This window comes from Lygodium microphyllum, unplaced genomic scaffold (genome assembly GCF_053477565.2).
Source record: "Lygodium microphyllum isolate KBCC unplaced genomic scaffold, Lygodium_microphyllum_v1.1.10 scaffold_85, whole genome shotgun sequence".
NCBI classification, from domain to species: Eukaryota; Viridiplantae; Streptophyta; class Polypodiopsida; order Schizaeales; family Lygodiaceae; genus Lygodium; species Lygodium microphyllum.
The window spans coordinates 254,384-268,790 of NW_028229568.1; the positions used below are offsets into that span (position 1 = coordinate 254,384).

The following is a 14,407-nucleotide window of genomic DNA, read 5'->3' on the forward strand; positions in this document are numbered from 1 at the left end:
AGGGTATGATGGGGTCAACTCGTAAAACTGTCAAATTCAAAGATAGAAAGGAATCAATCTTGCTCCCTAGCACCATCAGTAAGCTCTACCAAAACCATCTCATTATCATGTAACAATGATGCTAGAAAAGAGAAAAGCCGTCACAGAGAATGTGAAACGTTTAATGAACTATCACATAACAAATATTTAACATGTCTCATAGTGCTGCTATTCACAAAACAGTCTGTTGTGCCCTAAAGATTGTTACACTCTTGACATGAATGAGCAGTAACAGCACAAACCTTGTAGATTAGCACTCTGCAAGTTGGCTCCTGCAAGAACTGATCCTCGGAGGCTTGCTCTTGTAAACACACACCTATCGCAAACAAACTCCATTCAGGAATATTCAAACTAAATAGAATTGGCACTGCTTAACTTAGAGCATCAAAACTACACAGGAATATTCAGGAAGAGCGCATTAATACAGATGTTTTAAAGAGTACTTTTGTAAAGAATGTTCAGAATCCTCTTCTAGTGAATATTGCCTCATTATGATTTACATTAAAGAACAATATTTAGCTTGGATAGACAGCTTGGACTGTTTGGTTGATTCAAATCCAGCAATCTGAAGATACAACCAATAAGCCAGAGACTGATTTGCTGCAAGAGAGCTGCTTGAGAATATAGGGCTTTAATCTTTAGGCAAGACTCTTCATGAAATTAGGATAAAAATAAATGACTTCTAAAAGAAAAGGTGACCATGTTCAAGACCCAAGAGTTCATAACAATCTGAACCATCTTACTTTTATGAATGTCTGGTTCTACGAATCTATTGCATTGTCCTTGTCCGGGCAATCCTTCTCTCAATGGCATGTTTTGCCACACTTGTGAAACGTCGATTCCTCCTTGGATTTATCATCCTTCTTCTCCTTCCCTTCTTTTTTGAATTTGTGTTTTAGCCTGTCACAGTCTCTAAGTTCCCCTTCTATAGAGATTGTAGCTCAAAACAGTCGTCATGATCCAACACAATGGGCACCAACTCCTCCCATGTGATTGTATCAACCCATCTGGAAGTGATCAAAGAAGAATAGAAACCACTCTATCCAGGGGGTAGCTGCACCAATAAGGTAACAGCAATGTCTTCAGAGTATATCATCTTCCTTGAATTCAGGGTCTCCATCTGCAGCTACTGCAGCTTGTTGTTGTGATCTTTCATGGATGCAAACTTGATGGCATCCATGGTCTACATCTATACCCTCATCATGGGTGACGTCCTGTTGTAGAGCTGCTCCCTGTGCCGCCATAAATACTTGCCACCTATCATATGCTCCATATGCACAATGAGTCATGACCAATGGTGTGCAAGAGAGAAATATGAAAGAGTTTATGTGAGTATTCAACTTGTTCCAATGCACTTGTGCCTTTTCCATAATGCTTCCTCAAATGCAGACAGAGTTTTGAGGACTTTGACCGTTGACAGTCGATTTGTATGGTCACCAAGTGCGCAAGGTCAATTTCACTAGTTGTGTGTCTCTCTGTAAAACCGCACCCCCCACCCCAAACACACCTTTTGTTTTGACTACGCTCACTTTCTATAAATGCCCCAAACAACATAGTATGCTCAACAATTATACTATTTTCTTATTTTCAAGACTTAATGTTTCAAGAAAATTAAGAACAACAAATACTTGAAGCTGAATATGACAATTATTCAAAGAATTACAGGCATGAAACAAATGCCCAATGAATTGAGGTAGCAAGAAAGAACAAGAGGAGACATGCAAACAAATAGAATCAATGAATGCAACCATAGAAGAAGAAGCAAGATGAACGAGTTAGGCACTCCGAATCCATGTAGTGGGATGGACCAAGAAAGTTAAGGACCCAAGGGATAACAGAGGGCATATTCTCATGCTGAAATTTGAGAATTTGGATAAGAAGAGAGCTTTCCTCACAAAACAAGGCACTCTAAAAGGGGAAAAGATATACCGCAATGAGGATTTGACACACACCCAACTAGAACATAGAAGGGAAAGCATCCCTAACATATCGGAGGCACAAAAGAAAGGAAATACTTATAGGGATGGCAAAGTGATTATTACAAAACACCGGCCCACAATGATGGTGTGGCCTATGAGATACTTAGGATGTTAGTATGGAATTGCAATGGAGCATTATGCCTAGATACTAGATATTTTGAGGATAATTTTCAAAATTTGGGCATAGCTATGTATACCCAAAAACATCAATGTAGAGGGGGTAAATTGCCGAACATTCCTGGGTACATATGCGAGAGCGTATTACACACACAGGCTAGAAAGCCTGGACGCACTAGGGGTTCTAGGGGCATGGCCACACTCTTTCATGAAGGTCTCAGAGATATCATCCAACTAACACGGAAAGAAAAAGATACACAATAGATGTGGGTTAGGATACACACAAATAGACCACATGATATTTTCATTGCTATATGCTATTTTTCCCCTCCAAACTCAAGATATGCATCACAGGATGAATCATCACTTGATGTATTGTACGAACATATCATCAAATATGCCATCTTGGAAGATGTACTATTAGTACAAGACATTAATGCGCAAATTGGGGCTAGGTAAGTGACTTTTTTATATAGGATGATGCCATGTTCAAGGAAACTCATGTAGAAGAGGTGGGTCTACATAGGATGTCCCTAGATAAAGAAGTAAACACCTACGGAACACACTTACTAGCTCTGGGCACTGTACATGCATTAGCCATTTTCAATGGCCTCTCATGCTAGCCAAGATCAAATGCCTCAACATGCTGAGAACACAAATAAGGGGCGAGTACAATGGATTATTTGATGGGATCACCAACACTCATACCACACATTACAAATTTTGAGATCTTGAGGTGTCCCATTGGAATAGCAGCAGGCCATGCCATCTTAACCTTCTCACTCTACTCTGGATGCATTAGAGACACATTATCATACCTCCCTAGGCACCGCCGATACCACTTTACATAGAAGACCTCACACGTATATAGTGGATCTATGCATGACAATATAAAAATGCTAGCTAAGGACAAATCGTTAGAAGAATGCACAAGAGACTTGGCAAAAGCTCTACATACTTTAGTAATGTATGCATTCCCATACACCATATCATAAAGCAAACCTCCACGCTCTATAATCCCCCAAAATGGGTGGTATGATCATGACTACAAAGAACTAGCACATGCCTACAGAAGGAAACGGATTTAGGCATTTGAACACATGGCTAAGCAAGCACACTTTTCAAACACCTCATATGGAAGAAGAAATGTGCTTGCTTGGAAAAGCTTGAAACAAAAATATATCGGCTATTCTTGGGACAGGACACCAAAAGAGCATGAAGAATGTTTCATGAAAGAAACCCCCTATATATATTCTATCACTTGATGTTTGGTTGCATTATGGGAGACAACTATATGATATGCAAGGACAGACACCCATATAGCCTCCACAAGTCTACAAGCCAAAATAATGTGCATTTTTCACCGATAAGATGGTCAAAGAGGCAATTTATGAATTGCAAAATGGAAAGGCACAAGATGAAGATGGTATGGTACAGCAAATCACTTCTCACATGTGTGCAGCATACTAGCACAAACGGTTAATAAGGTGGTTTGTGAGGTATTCCCTAAGATTTGTTAAACCATACCATAGTTCCACTATTTAAAAGTAGTGATCCTTTGATCCATAACTGTGAGAGGAAGCACAGATCAAAGCTCAGCTGGGAGTACAGTTCATAATGTAGAGTGTGAGAGCATGACACCCAGTCTAAAGTGTAAGCTACAAGTACAAAGTACAACCCTTCAACCTTAGAGTTGTAAGAGAGTGTTCACACCCGAAGAGTGTGAAACACAATAGTGCCTAAAACTCTGTAACATAGGCACATAAAGTAAAAGAAATAAATCTAGGGGAAAAAACCTCTCGTACAGAGAGCAAAAAGTACCCCAGTGTCCTACTGAAGAACATCGACACTCCTCTGTGAACATAGGCGTGAATCAAACCCAACAAATCCCCCTCGAGTGAAGAGTGATCAAGGTACAAGGGTCATCCACCAAAGGAGATCAAGTTTAAAGCATTGCAAAATGCTTCGAATTTGTCACTACAAAGAGCTTTGGTGAAGATGTCTGCCACATTATTGGTGATAGGACAGTAGACAAGGCTGATATCACATGCATGTAGCCTCTTTCTGACAAAGTGATAATGGATCTCAATGTGTTTCGTGTGTGCATAAAACACTGGGTTCCATGCCACTGCAATGGCACTCTGACTATCGATGAAGAAAGGAGTAGACTCTATGACAAATACATCCAAATCAGCTAACAATCGTCTAAGCCATACACATTCAACTGTGGTAGTGAAAGCTACCTTGTATTCAGCTTCACATGACGATGTGGCAACAGTGGATTGTTTCTTGCTAAGCCAAGAGATGCACGATGCGCCAAGAAAGAAACAATTACCACTAGTGGAGTGATGAGAATCATAATCACCAGCCCAATTAGAATCACTGTAAGCATGCAAGTGCAGTGGTCCCCCCTTGGCATAGAGCAATCCAAGAGTCCTAGTACCGTGCAAGTAACGAAAAACATGCTTGACAGCTTGCCAATATGACATGCATGGCTAATGCATATATTTGCTCATGGCTGAAATTGCAAACTGTATGACTGGCCTTTCGTTGCATAGATAAATAAGACATCCAACTGCTGGAGCATATGTATGGATATCAAATAAGTCACTCTCATCATGCAATGACGCCTTCAGTTCAGGTTCCATTGGTGTACAAACTGACTTGCAAACTTTTAAGCCAAACCTCTCAAGAAGTTTACCAATGTATCTCGACTGTGAGAGTCCAATGCCTCTAGCATCATGAATGAAATAGACGCCCAAGTAATAGTGTAAAGGCCCCAAATCTAACATCTCAAAAGTTTGCTGCAAATTTTGTTTGCTTGCTGAAATCTGATCAGCATGTGTCCCTGTAAGCAAAAGATCATCAACATATGGACATAAGACCAGCAAGGATCCCCCCTCTTTACATACGTAAAGGATAGACTTTGATGAGTTGTTTATGAACCCCTTGGCTGAGTGAAAAAGCATCAATCTTTGCATACCAAGCTCAAGTAGCTTGTTTCAAACCATATAAAGCCTTCTTCAGTTTGTAGACCAAGTTGTCGGATCCCTCAACTGCAAAACCAATGGACTGCTATACATACACTTCTTCTTGAGATTCCCCATGCAAAAATGCAATCTTTATATCAACCTAATGCACAGTCCATCCATAATGGGCAGCCAAAGTAACCATAGACCTAATGGGGTACTCATGCAGGATGTAGGAGCAAATGTCTCCTCATAGTCAATGCCTTTCTTCAGTACGTAGCCCTTGGCCACAAGCATGGCCTTATATTTGTCAATGGGTCCATCTGCATTCCTTTTCAGCTTATAGACCCACTTTGTACCAATGGCTTTCTTCCCAACAGGCAAAGACACTAAATCCCATGTTTGATTCTTTATGATGTTATCAAAGAGAGCTTGCATTACTGCCATCCAATGCACACTATGTTGTGCATCCTCAAAACATCCAAGCCCCTCATTATCATATGTATTTGCTGCCACAACAAACTCCACGGTATGTGCACCATCATGCATACGAGCTTGTCTTCTAGTACGACCAGCAATAGAGGCATCCAGATGACTATCTTTCATAGTCTACAAATACCATTTAGGCATCTGCCTAGCCTCCTAACTATGTACAAGCTCTTGCTGAATTTCAAATTCAGCACTTTGCTGAATATTCAGATCAGCCATGGGCTAATTTTCTGAATTACCCAATGGAGCAGCTGGCTGAACATTAAGTTCACTTGCTGAAGCTCCAGCTGTATCATCGAAAGAAATGGGCAGCAGCCCTTCAAATACATCATTGGCAGCCTAATATGTGTCAAAACCAGCAAGGGATAATTCTGATTTTTTATCAAAAACAACATCCCTACTGACAAACCTTTTTAGAGATAGGATCATATAATCTATATCCTTTGCTCTCACTGTTGTACCCCACAAAAATGCATTTAACAGCCTTGTTATCCAACTTCTTCCTGAGTATCTTGGGAATGTGTGCATATGCAAGACACCCATAAGTATGAGAATGCCCAACAGAAGGTTTCCGGTTGTTCCAAGCCTCACAAGGCGTGACATTCTTTAATGCCTCGGTGGGCACCTATTCAAGACATGCCAAGCACACATAACTGCTTCCATCCAAAAACTCTGGCAAGCTCTTTGCTTTCAGCATACATTTGGCCATCTCCATGAGTGACCAATTCTTCCTCTCTGCAACCCCATTCTGCTATGGAGTATAAACAATAGTGTACTGATGAACAATGCCCTTCTACTTCAAAAAAGAATTCAGCATAGAGAATATGTATTCCCCCCCTCAGTGTGAATGGAGAGTCTTTACCCTACAGCCAAATTGATTTTCAACAAGTGCTACAAAAGCCAAAAATGCATCATACACTTCGGACTTTTTCACCAAAGAGTAGACCCAACAAAAACGAGTAAAGTCATCAATGAAAGTGACAAAATAGTAATAGCCACCCAATGACTTTGTTTGCATAGGGCCACGTACATGTAAGTGCACAATCTGTAATCTGGCAGTTGCCCTAAAAGCAACATCACAGGAAAATGAAAAACGATGCATTTTCCCCAAAATACTTCCCTCGCATATATGCTCAAGAGGTCTCTCCAAGAGAGATAAACCATCAAGCATGTGTGTACACTGCATAAGCTTTAAGCTACCATAGTTTACATACCCCATGTGAGCATACAATAACTCCGCACGTGACATAGTAGGAGTGAGAGTGGATGCTAGATAGACTAACTAATCAACTAAAAAAGCATCCAACTCATTTAATCCAAGACATAGAGTGCCAATCAGAACCAAAGTCGTGTGTTCCTTCTCTCTCACCATACATCTGTCATCATCAAAGGTGACCTACAAGCCACACCTGGCCAAAGAAGAAATAGATAACAAATTCTTATTTATGCCTGACACAAACAAGGCATCCTGCAAGCGGAGAATAAACAGGGTATGGTGCATTGTTGGCACATTGTACACAGACTTGCTAACTGGGGCTGCAGTAACAGAAGCAAACAAATCTCTGCGAGATGTGATGTGCTTGGAAGCACCACTACCACAAAAACCATATGCTCACATCCTCAGTAGAGCTAAATGCTCTATCAGCCCAAGCAGAGTCATAACTACATGTGTAAAAACAATAGTTCTTGTCTACAACAAAGGATGCGGACTCAATGGCAGTAGAAGCTGCATGAGAAACAGACATCCCTGACTTCTTTTTCTCCTTGGCTATGTGCTTTCTAGATTCAGTGTTATAGTGTCCTGGCTTCTTGCAATAGTGGCACTTGCCCTTCTTGGCATGCATGTCCCCCTGTTTCTTGCTGCCCTTTCAAGTGTCTGAAGTCCTAAAGCTCTGCGAAGCATTTTTTGCTTGGCTGCCCTTGCCCTTCTACCTTGCCATAAAAGTCTGCTCAGAGTCTATAACATCCACACCACTGTTCTTTCATGCCTGCTCTTTCTCTAAGAGCAAACTGACCAACTGAAGGAAAGTAAGTGGCTATGGGGAAATCCTCATGGTGAGGTTCAAGGCCGTATGAAAGGCCAAGTACGAGGGCAGCAATGAATTCAGGGTAGTAGATATCAAGTGCGCATCTAAGTAATACTCATCTACATTCATAAGCTGCTCACGCAAGTCCTAAATTTTATTTAGATGATCTTGCATAGAATCACCCTCATCCATCTTCACAGCCTCAAGCTCTTTCTTCAGGAAAGAGATGTCTCTCTCATTCTTTCTAGCAAACATCTGCTCTAAGGTCAGCCATGCTTCTCATGAAGCTCCTGCAGACCGAATGTGAGGAATGATAGACCACTAAACTGCCAATGCAATCAGCAACAAAGCTTTTGCATCCCACGTATCCCATGCCTTTTGTGCTGCTGATCTCTGGGGAAGTGGCTGAGCTGGAGCAGGCTGAACAGGCTGAGTTGAAAATTATCCACATCCTCCTGGAGGAGTAGCAAGAGCCACAACTCCGGGCCTAACTTCTTCACTGCTGACATCATCCCAAAGATTCTTTGCAATCAGCACATTCTTTATCATGAAGGACCAGAGGGAATAGTTGTTGCCATCCAACCTATCCTCCTTGGATACATATGTAAATACATCACCTCTCTGATTTGCCATGATAAATGTCATTGATCAGAGAGCAAAAGAGCAATATCTCAAGCTGGACCAACCTGGAAATCTCAAAATTTTCAAAAATTACAGCAAGTACTTTGCTATAATTAGCAAATTCAATCACACTCTGGCATTAACTGTCTCAAATGCACGATGTCCAAGGTGCAATAAGTGCTCAGCAGAACTGAAAATACAAAAGTCCCAAAATTTATCATCCCAAAATGCACGAAATCGGTCTATTGCAGACTGACATAGATTTACATTTCTCATACACTAAGCTGACTGCAAAAGCCCCAAACGTCTAGCCCAAAATGCACAAAATATCTGCAGTAATTATGTCCAAGCCACACACGTTGGAACTGAGATTGCATGCCTAGGCAAAAAGTCCCTTCCGAAGAATTAAATGTCAATAAAATTTTGATAAATTTTGCCCGTTTGTTACCTCTTATACGGACTGAGTTGGTCATGGAGGTGACTAAAGGCGGTGCAGACCAAGCTACATCAACAAAAACTGGTAGGGAGACCTCTGGCGGCTCAGCTCTGGCGAACCAAAAAACAGAGGTGCAGGTGGCATACAGATGAGGCGAAATAAGTAAGACAAGCGGGCAGCAGCTCACTGGACCAAAGCTGACGGGTATCTATACTGGTGCAAGTGGTCTGGGCGGGGCCGCGACAAGACTAGGATTGGAGGCGAAACAAACAAGGGGCACTGCACGCAAAGGCGCCGCTTGTCAAAAGATGACATACCAGCGAGACAATAGGGTTTGCAAGGAGGAACACGGAGTGGACTCAGCAAACATGGAGAAGAAAAGAGAAGAGAGAAGAAACTCTGATGAACGGAATGATGAAGATCTGAATCATGGAGTGAATGTGATAAAAGGAAACAAGGGTGTTGTAACACAAGGAAGATGATGAAGACAGCGACGAACCAAGAATCGCAATGTCCCTCTGAAGGGGTGTGAGGGTAGTGGAGAGACTAGAGAGAAGAGGTGGCGGACTAAATGAATCAACCGTAAACAGGTATAGTCAGTCTAGGATGGCGGCCCTTTTTGGGGCTGCAAACCCTAAACGCAAAACGCAGAAACACAAAAACCCAAACTGCAGGTGAAGGGTGAAGGGTTTCTCAACACCCCCTCTCAGGCCCAAAAAGGGAAAGAAGAGAAGAGTGAGGTGGACATGGAATGCTACATGCTGAATAATGCTCATGCAGCAAGTGCCACTTGGACAATGTCCCTCATGGGGAAATTGTTCACTTGCCTAAGCACCCTAGTACAAAGATGATGAAAACATGCAATAAATAGGAGGAATGTCGGACTTTGTGTGGTGCCGAGAACCATAAAGATATGCCCGTACTCGATCTCGGGAGTTGGCTCCATGCTGACCAAGTGACCAAGGCAAGAAGAAGAGAAGGAAGAAGATGTAGAGGATCCCTAAGATCCAAGATTTCCACTTGAAAGGTAACATGTAGTAAAGAACAGTAGACAGTGTGAACTAGAAAACCCAAAACTCAACCTTAGGAGAGAAGCCACTAGCTCCGTGCATCCATGCAAGAAGGAATACGAAGGCCTCGTCACCAAGTCGCGGCTGAACCTCCAAGGCCCCAATCTAGGTAGATCCTCGAGATCCTGGGTATTAATAGATGAGATGACCATTGGAAGAAAACCACCCATCCAAGGGTAGAAGAAGAAGGTAAAGGCCTCCGCCAGGGTCTGCGAAGGATTGAGAGAGGGGTGGGGATCCCCTTTGAAACTGGAGGAATAGGAGTCCCCTCTGAAGTCGCAGTAGATGTAGATGCATCTGCTCCGGGGATGGGAAGCAAAGGTTGAAGTCGGCAAGCATCGGTGGTGTGTCCGATGATTCCACAGAAGGAGCACCCAATAGTCTGATCATCTGTTGATAAAGAAGCCATGGGTACCAGTGTGCCTTGCTGAAGAAGGAAGAGGTCAGCCACGAACCACGAACCACGAACCGCAATGTCCGCCTCAAGGGGTGTGAGGGCAGTGTGAAGTACAAACCACAATGTCCACCGCAAGGGGTGGGAGGGCAGTGGAAGGGTTGGAAGTGAGCTACCAATGGGAGGAGGATGCGACCAGCAGTAAGAGGTTGCAACCAATAGAAAAACACAGGTGAGGAGAAAGAAATACTAAAAACGTAGGAAAAACAAGCAATAGCAATCCGCATGCTAAAATCAACTCCGAACAGTGTGTGATAGGCTCGAAACAAGTGCTAAACTGTTGTAGACAGCAATGGCCAACTTGGACCACGATATCTTCCGTATCCAAGAGTAAGTTGAAATACCTCAAATCTGCAAAAACGAGATTGTTTTCTGAATGGAGAGTGATCAACAACAGTTGCTCTCCTCTAAACAGCTGCAAACTACAGGTGGAAGGCTGGAAACATGCGCCACACTGTAGATGACAACAAGGGACGGTTGATACTGCGATGTCCTCTGCGAAAGGGATGTGAGCAGCAAGCTGAAAACACCTGAAACCAACAAAAACGAGATTCTAATACACCAGAAGACGAAGAGAAGTGGATGCCAAACCCGCCACCGGTCTTTGCCGTCACTGGAGTGGAGGATCTTTACCAGTGTTTGAGCAAATCTAGCTCTAATACCATGTCAAAAGATGACGTACTAGCAAGACAGTAGAGTTTATGGGGAGGAACACGAAGTGAACTCCACAAACATGGAGAAGAGAAGAGAAGAGAGAAGAAACTCTGATGAATGGAATAATGAAGATCTGAATCATGGAGTGAATGTGATACAAGGGAACAAGGGTATCGTAGCACAAGGAAGATAATAAAGACAGCCACGAACCAAGAACCACAATGTTCTCTTGAAGGGGCGTAAGGGTAGTGGAGAGGCTAGAGAGAAGAGTGACGAACTGAATGAAACAACCATAAGGAATGGATGAGAGAGTCGCCTATAAATAGGCATAGTCAGTCTAGGATGGCGCTCCTTTTTGGGGTTGCAAATCCTAAACGCAAAACGTAGAAACGCAAAAATGCAAACTACAAGTGAAGGGTGAAGGGTGAAGGGTTTCTCAACACAGCCTGCTCAGGTGACGAGCCTGGCAAACTGGGTGCTTCTAGGCAAACGTGCTACTTATGGAGCGCTACAGGCGCTCTGGAGTCTTGGCAGTACTGGAGTTCCTAGCGGTACTAGCCAGGAGGGCTACGGAGACCAATGGACCAGCTGGAAGAAGCTAGAGCTATGAGCTAGTGGGTCAGCTAGCAGTGGAGCTACTGATGAAGATTGAGGAGCTACTAACGATGGTAGCCGAGAGCTAAGCTAAGCTGAAGCTAAGCTCGGATACCAAATGTGAGAGGAAGTACAAATCGAAGCTCAGACTTAAGGTACAGTTCATGGTGTAGAGTGTTAGAGCACGATACCCAATGCAAAATAGTCTAAAGTGTAAGGTGCAAGTATAAAGTACAACCCTTAAACCTTAGGGTTGTAAGAGAGTATTCACACCCGAAGAGTGTGAAACACGGTAAGTGCCTAAAACTGTGTAACACAAGCACATAAAATAAAAGAAATAAATCCAGGGGAAAAAAACCTCTTGTACTACGGAGAGTAAAAAGTGCCCCAATGTCCTACTGAAGATCATCGACATTCCTCTGTGAGCATAGGCATGAGTCAAATCCAACAATAACAACTCCAGAACCATCATGGTTGGCCACACATCGGCCAAAATATACGGATCCATATTGTAACATCAACTTAGCACATGGCGGAGAGGAATGATACAAATACATAGGCTAGTCTTTGGCATGGACACACCACATTGGATCACATCCTCAAACTCAAAGCAATCATTGAGGAATATTGGACTCCAAGCAAGAAAATCCACTATACTCCTGTAAGACATTCAATACAATACCTCGAGCATATTTCATGCAAAGATTGCAACAGTTAGTGTGACAAAGTGTATGTTATCCAGCATCTATGCATTGTATGAGAATGTGATAGGCCATATATGAAACCAACCTTCCTTATTTGATGAGGTGGTGGTGAAGACCTGATTGTGTACTTAATTACAGCATTTAAGAAATTCACACACTCAAAATACAAATTTTACCATGCAATCTTAGACCTTCGACACCCCGATTGGCCCCAACACTGGCACCCCTCGCAGTATTTCTTTATCTTATATTGCAATTGGATGGAGGACAACCAAACTTCTACAATCTCCTCCGTTGATCCAAATGCCCCTTTTTATCGTAAATGATCAGCAAGCCTTTTGATCAATTTGCCCCTTGATTTTCACCCAAGACTTGTCTAAATATGACCCTTAACTAGCCCAATGCTGCCCCAAATCAATTGGGATGGACTAGCATATGAAATCATCCGCAATTTTTCCAATTTCAGCTATTGATTTCAGTCTTCAATGCCTCTTATTGCTGGCACAGGTCCCAAGGTAGCTGCAAAAGCCCAATTCTTACTAAAAACTAGGGTTCAAAGCAGAAATTCCTCTGTTGTCCACCGGATCCGGTTGAGATCTACTCCAAATGGCTAAGAATATCAGAGCATAGGCTACAGAAGGTAAGAGAATGTTGTAGAAAGATGAATTTCTGAATTTCATCATGGGAAAACCTTGAAAATGGCTACTGCCTTGTCAAAGACTGCTCAGAAATTGTCACCTATTGTCAAAAGGCTTGGAGAATGCTGTCACCAGCCCATGGCTGCTGTCGCCTGCTCCTAGGAAGGTCATAAATGCTGTCATCTGCTGTTGGTAGCATATTTTTTGCAGTTGCCAGCCTACAGATGATCAGCAGCTCTCTCTCTCTCTCTCTCTCTCCTTACATCCACAGAATGAGGCTCCAACCACCCCCAAACAGCCTCTCCCCTCTTGCATGGGAAGTTTTGCCAAGTGGCAGCCTTCTTTATCCATATTCCAGCTGTTCTCAGCCACATAATTAATTTTCAAAACTAATTAATTCTGAAAATTAATTCAGCCCTATCTGAAAATTAATTCAGCCCTATTTGAGCCTGCCCAAAATTAGATATGCCCATCCACAAAGTAATTGCCTATGCCATTTGCAGCCCCAAGTGGTCCCAAGCCTTAATTGACCCATGAACAGGCATTAATTAATTTATTAATGCCTAAACCCTAGTGTCACCACTGACACTTATAGGCCAATTAATTATCCTAGGGCCAAACTAACACCAACATTCACCTAGGTGACATAACTTCTAACAACTTTTGCCTTTGACTCCCACTCTCTCCTCAGGGCCTTGGGACTATTTTCGTGAAATACTTGCTAGCACAACGTGTGCAAGATGACAAGTGTCTGTTAAAAATGACAAGTGTAGAGAAACTTTGTCTCTTCAAAAAGACACATGTCCTCTTCTAAATACCACATGTCACTTTTCTAGAGAAAAAAGCTTTCAAACCTTCTACTCTAAAAATCTCTCAAATGGTTAAAATTTTGAGATAGCTACTGAAGTCAAAATTGTTCCTTGCAAAATTTCGAAGCCTTTGTCGCGAACAAAATTTCCATTTGAGAAACTTCCAAAATTACCAACCTCCTAAATTTTAGGAGTTGCAAATTTAGCTTTTGGAGAGCTTTATTATATAGGTCACTAGTTCATAGTTTGTTTCTTCAATCATGAGTATCTGGTTTCACTTTCTAAAACCACTCATTATATAGGCTTCTAGTCAATGTGACTATCTAAGTGTAAAAGCCTTAGTCATTTGAGCTTTCTGGTCAATCTGATCGCCCAACTTAACTTTTAATTTCTCTTGGGCATCTCATCAATGACAACCCAAGTATAATTACAAGGCATATTGGGCGCTGGCCACCCTTAAATACAAAGATACACATTTAATCATATTTTGAAACACTTAAATAATACAAATCGCCTTTCAAAGTACATAAGCATCAAATTAATTTGGAATCGTTGAGCCAATATGTCTTGGTAACAATTGATATACAAAAGGTTTATCACATCTCCATCTGTCATCTTTTTTACCCTCGTCTTTTCAAAATGCAATAGTACAAAATCAACATCATCAAAGTGTGAAGCACGTCTATGGCGATCAACTACTTTCTTTTGCTTTTCCTGAGATCTCTAAAGTGCATACTTTATCTTTGCATAGGTTGCATCCAAGCTTTCCACATAGTCATCAACCTCAAACATCTTATCCTTACTATG

At 42.1% G+C, this 14,407-nt stretch overlaps 1 protein-coding gene across 1 annotated transcript in view; it reads right to left on the reverse strand.

The window, feature by feature from the left end:
• The window catches only part of LOC148008682 (uncharacterized), a 115,976-nt gene that overhangs the window by 69,053 nt on the left and 32,516 nt on the right, over positions 1-14,407 (reverse strand). Inside the window, exon 5 of the mRNA XM_087674079.1 lies at positions 282-355. Within this exon, the coding sequence (XP_087530205.1) occupies positions 282-355 (74 nt within the window). The remainder of the gene's footprint in view (positions 1-281; positions 356-14,407) is intronic.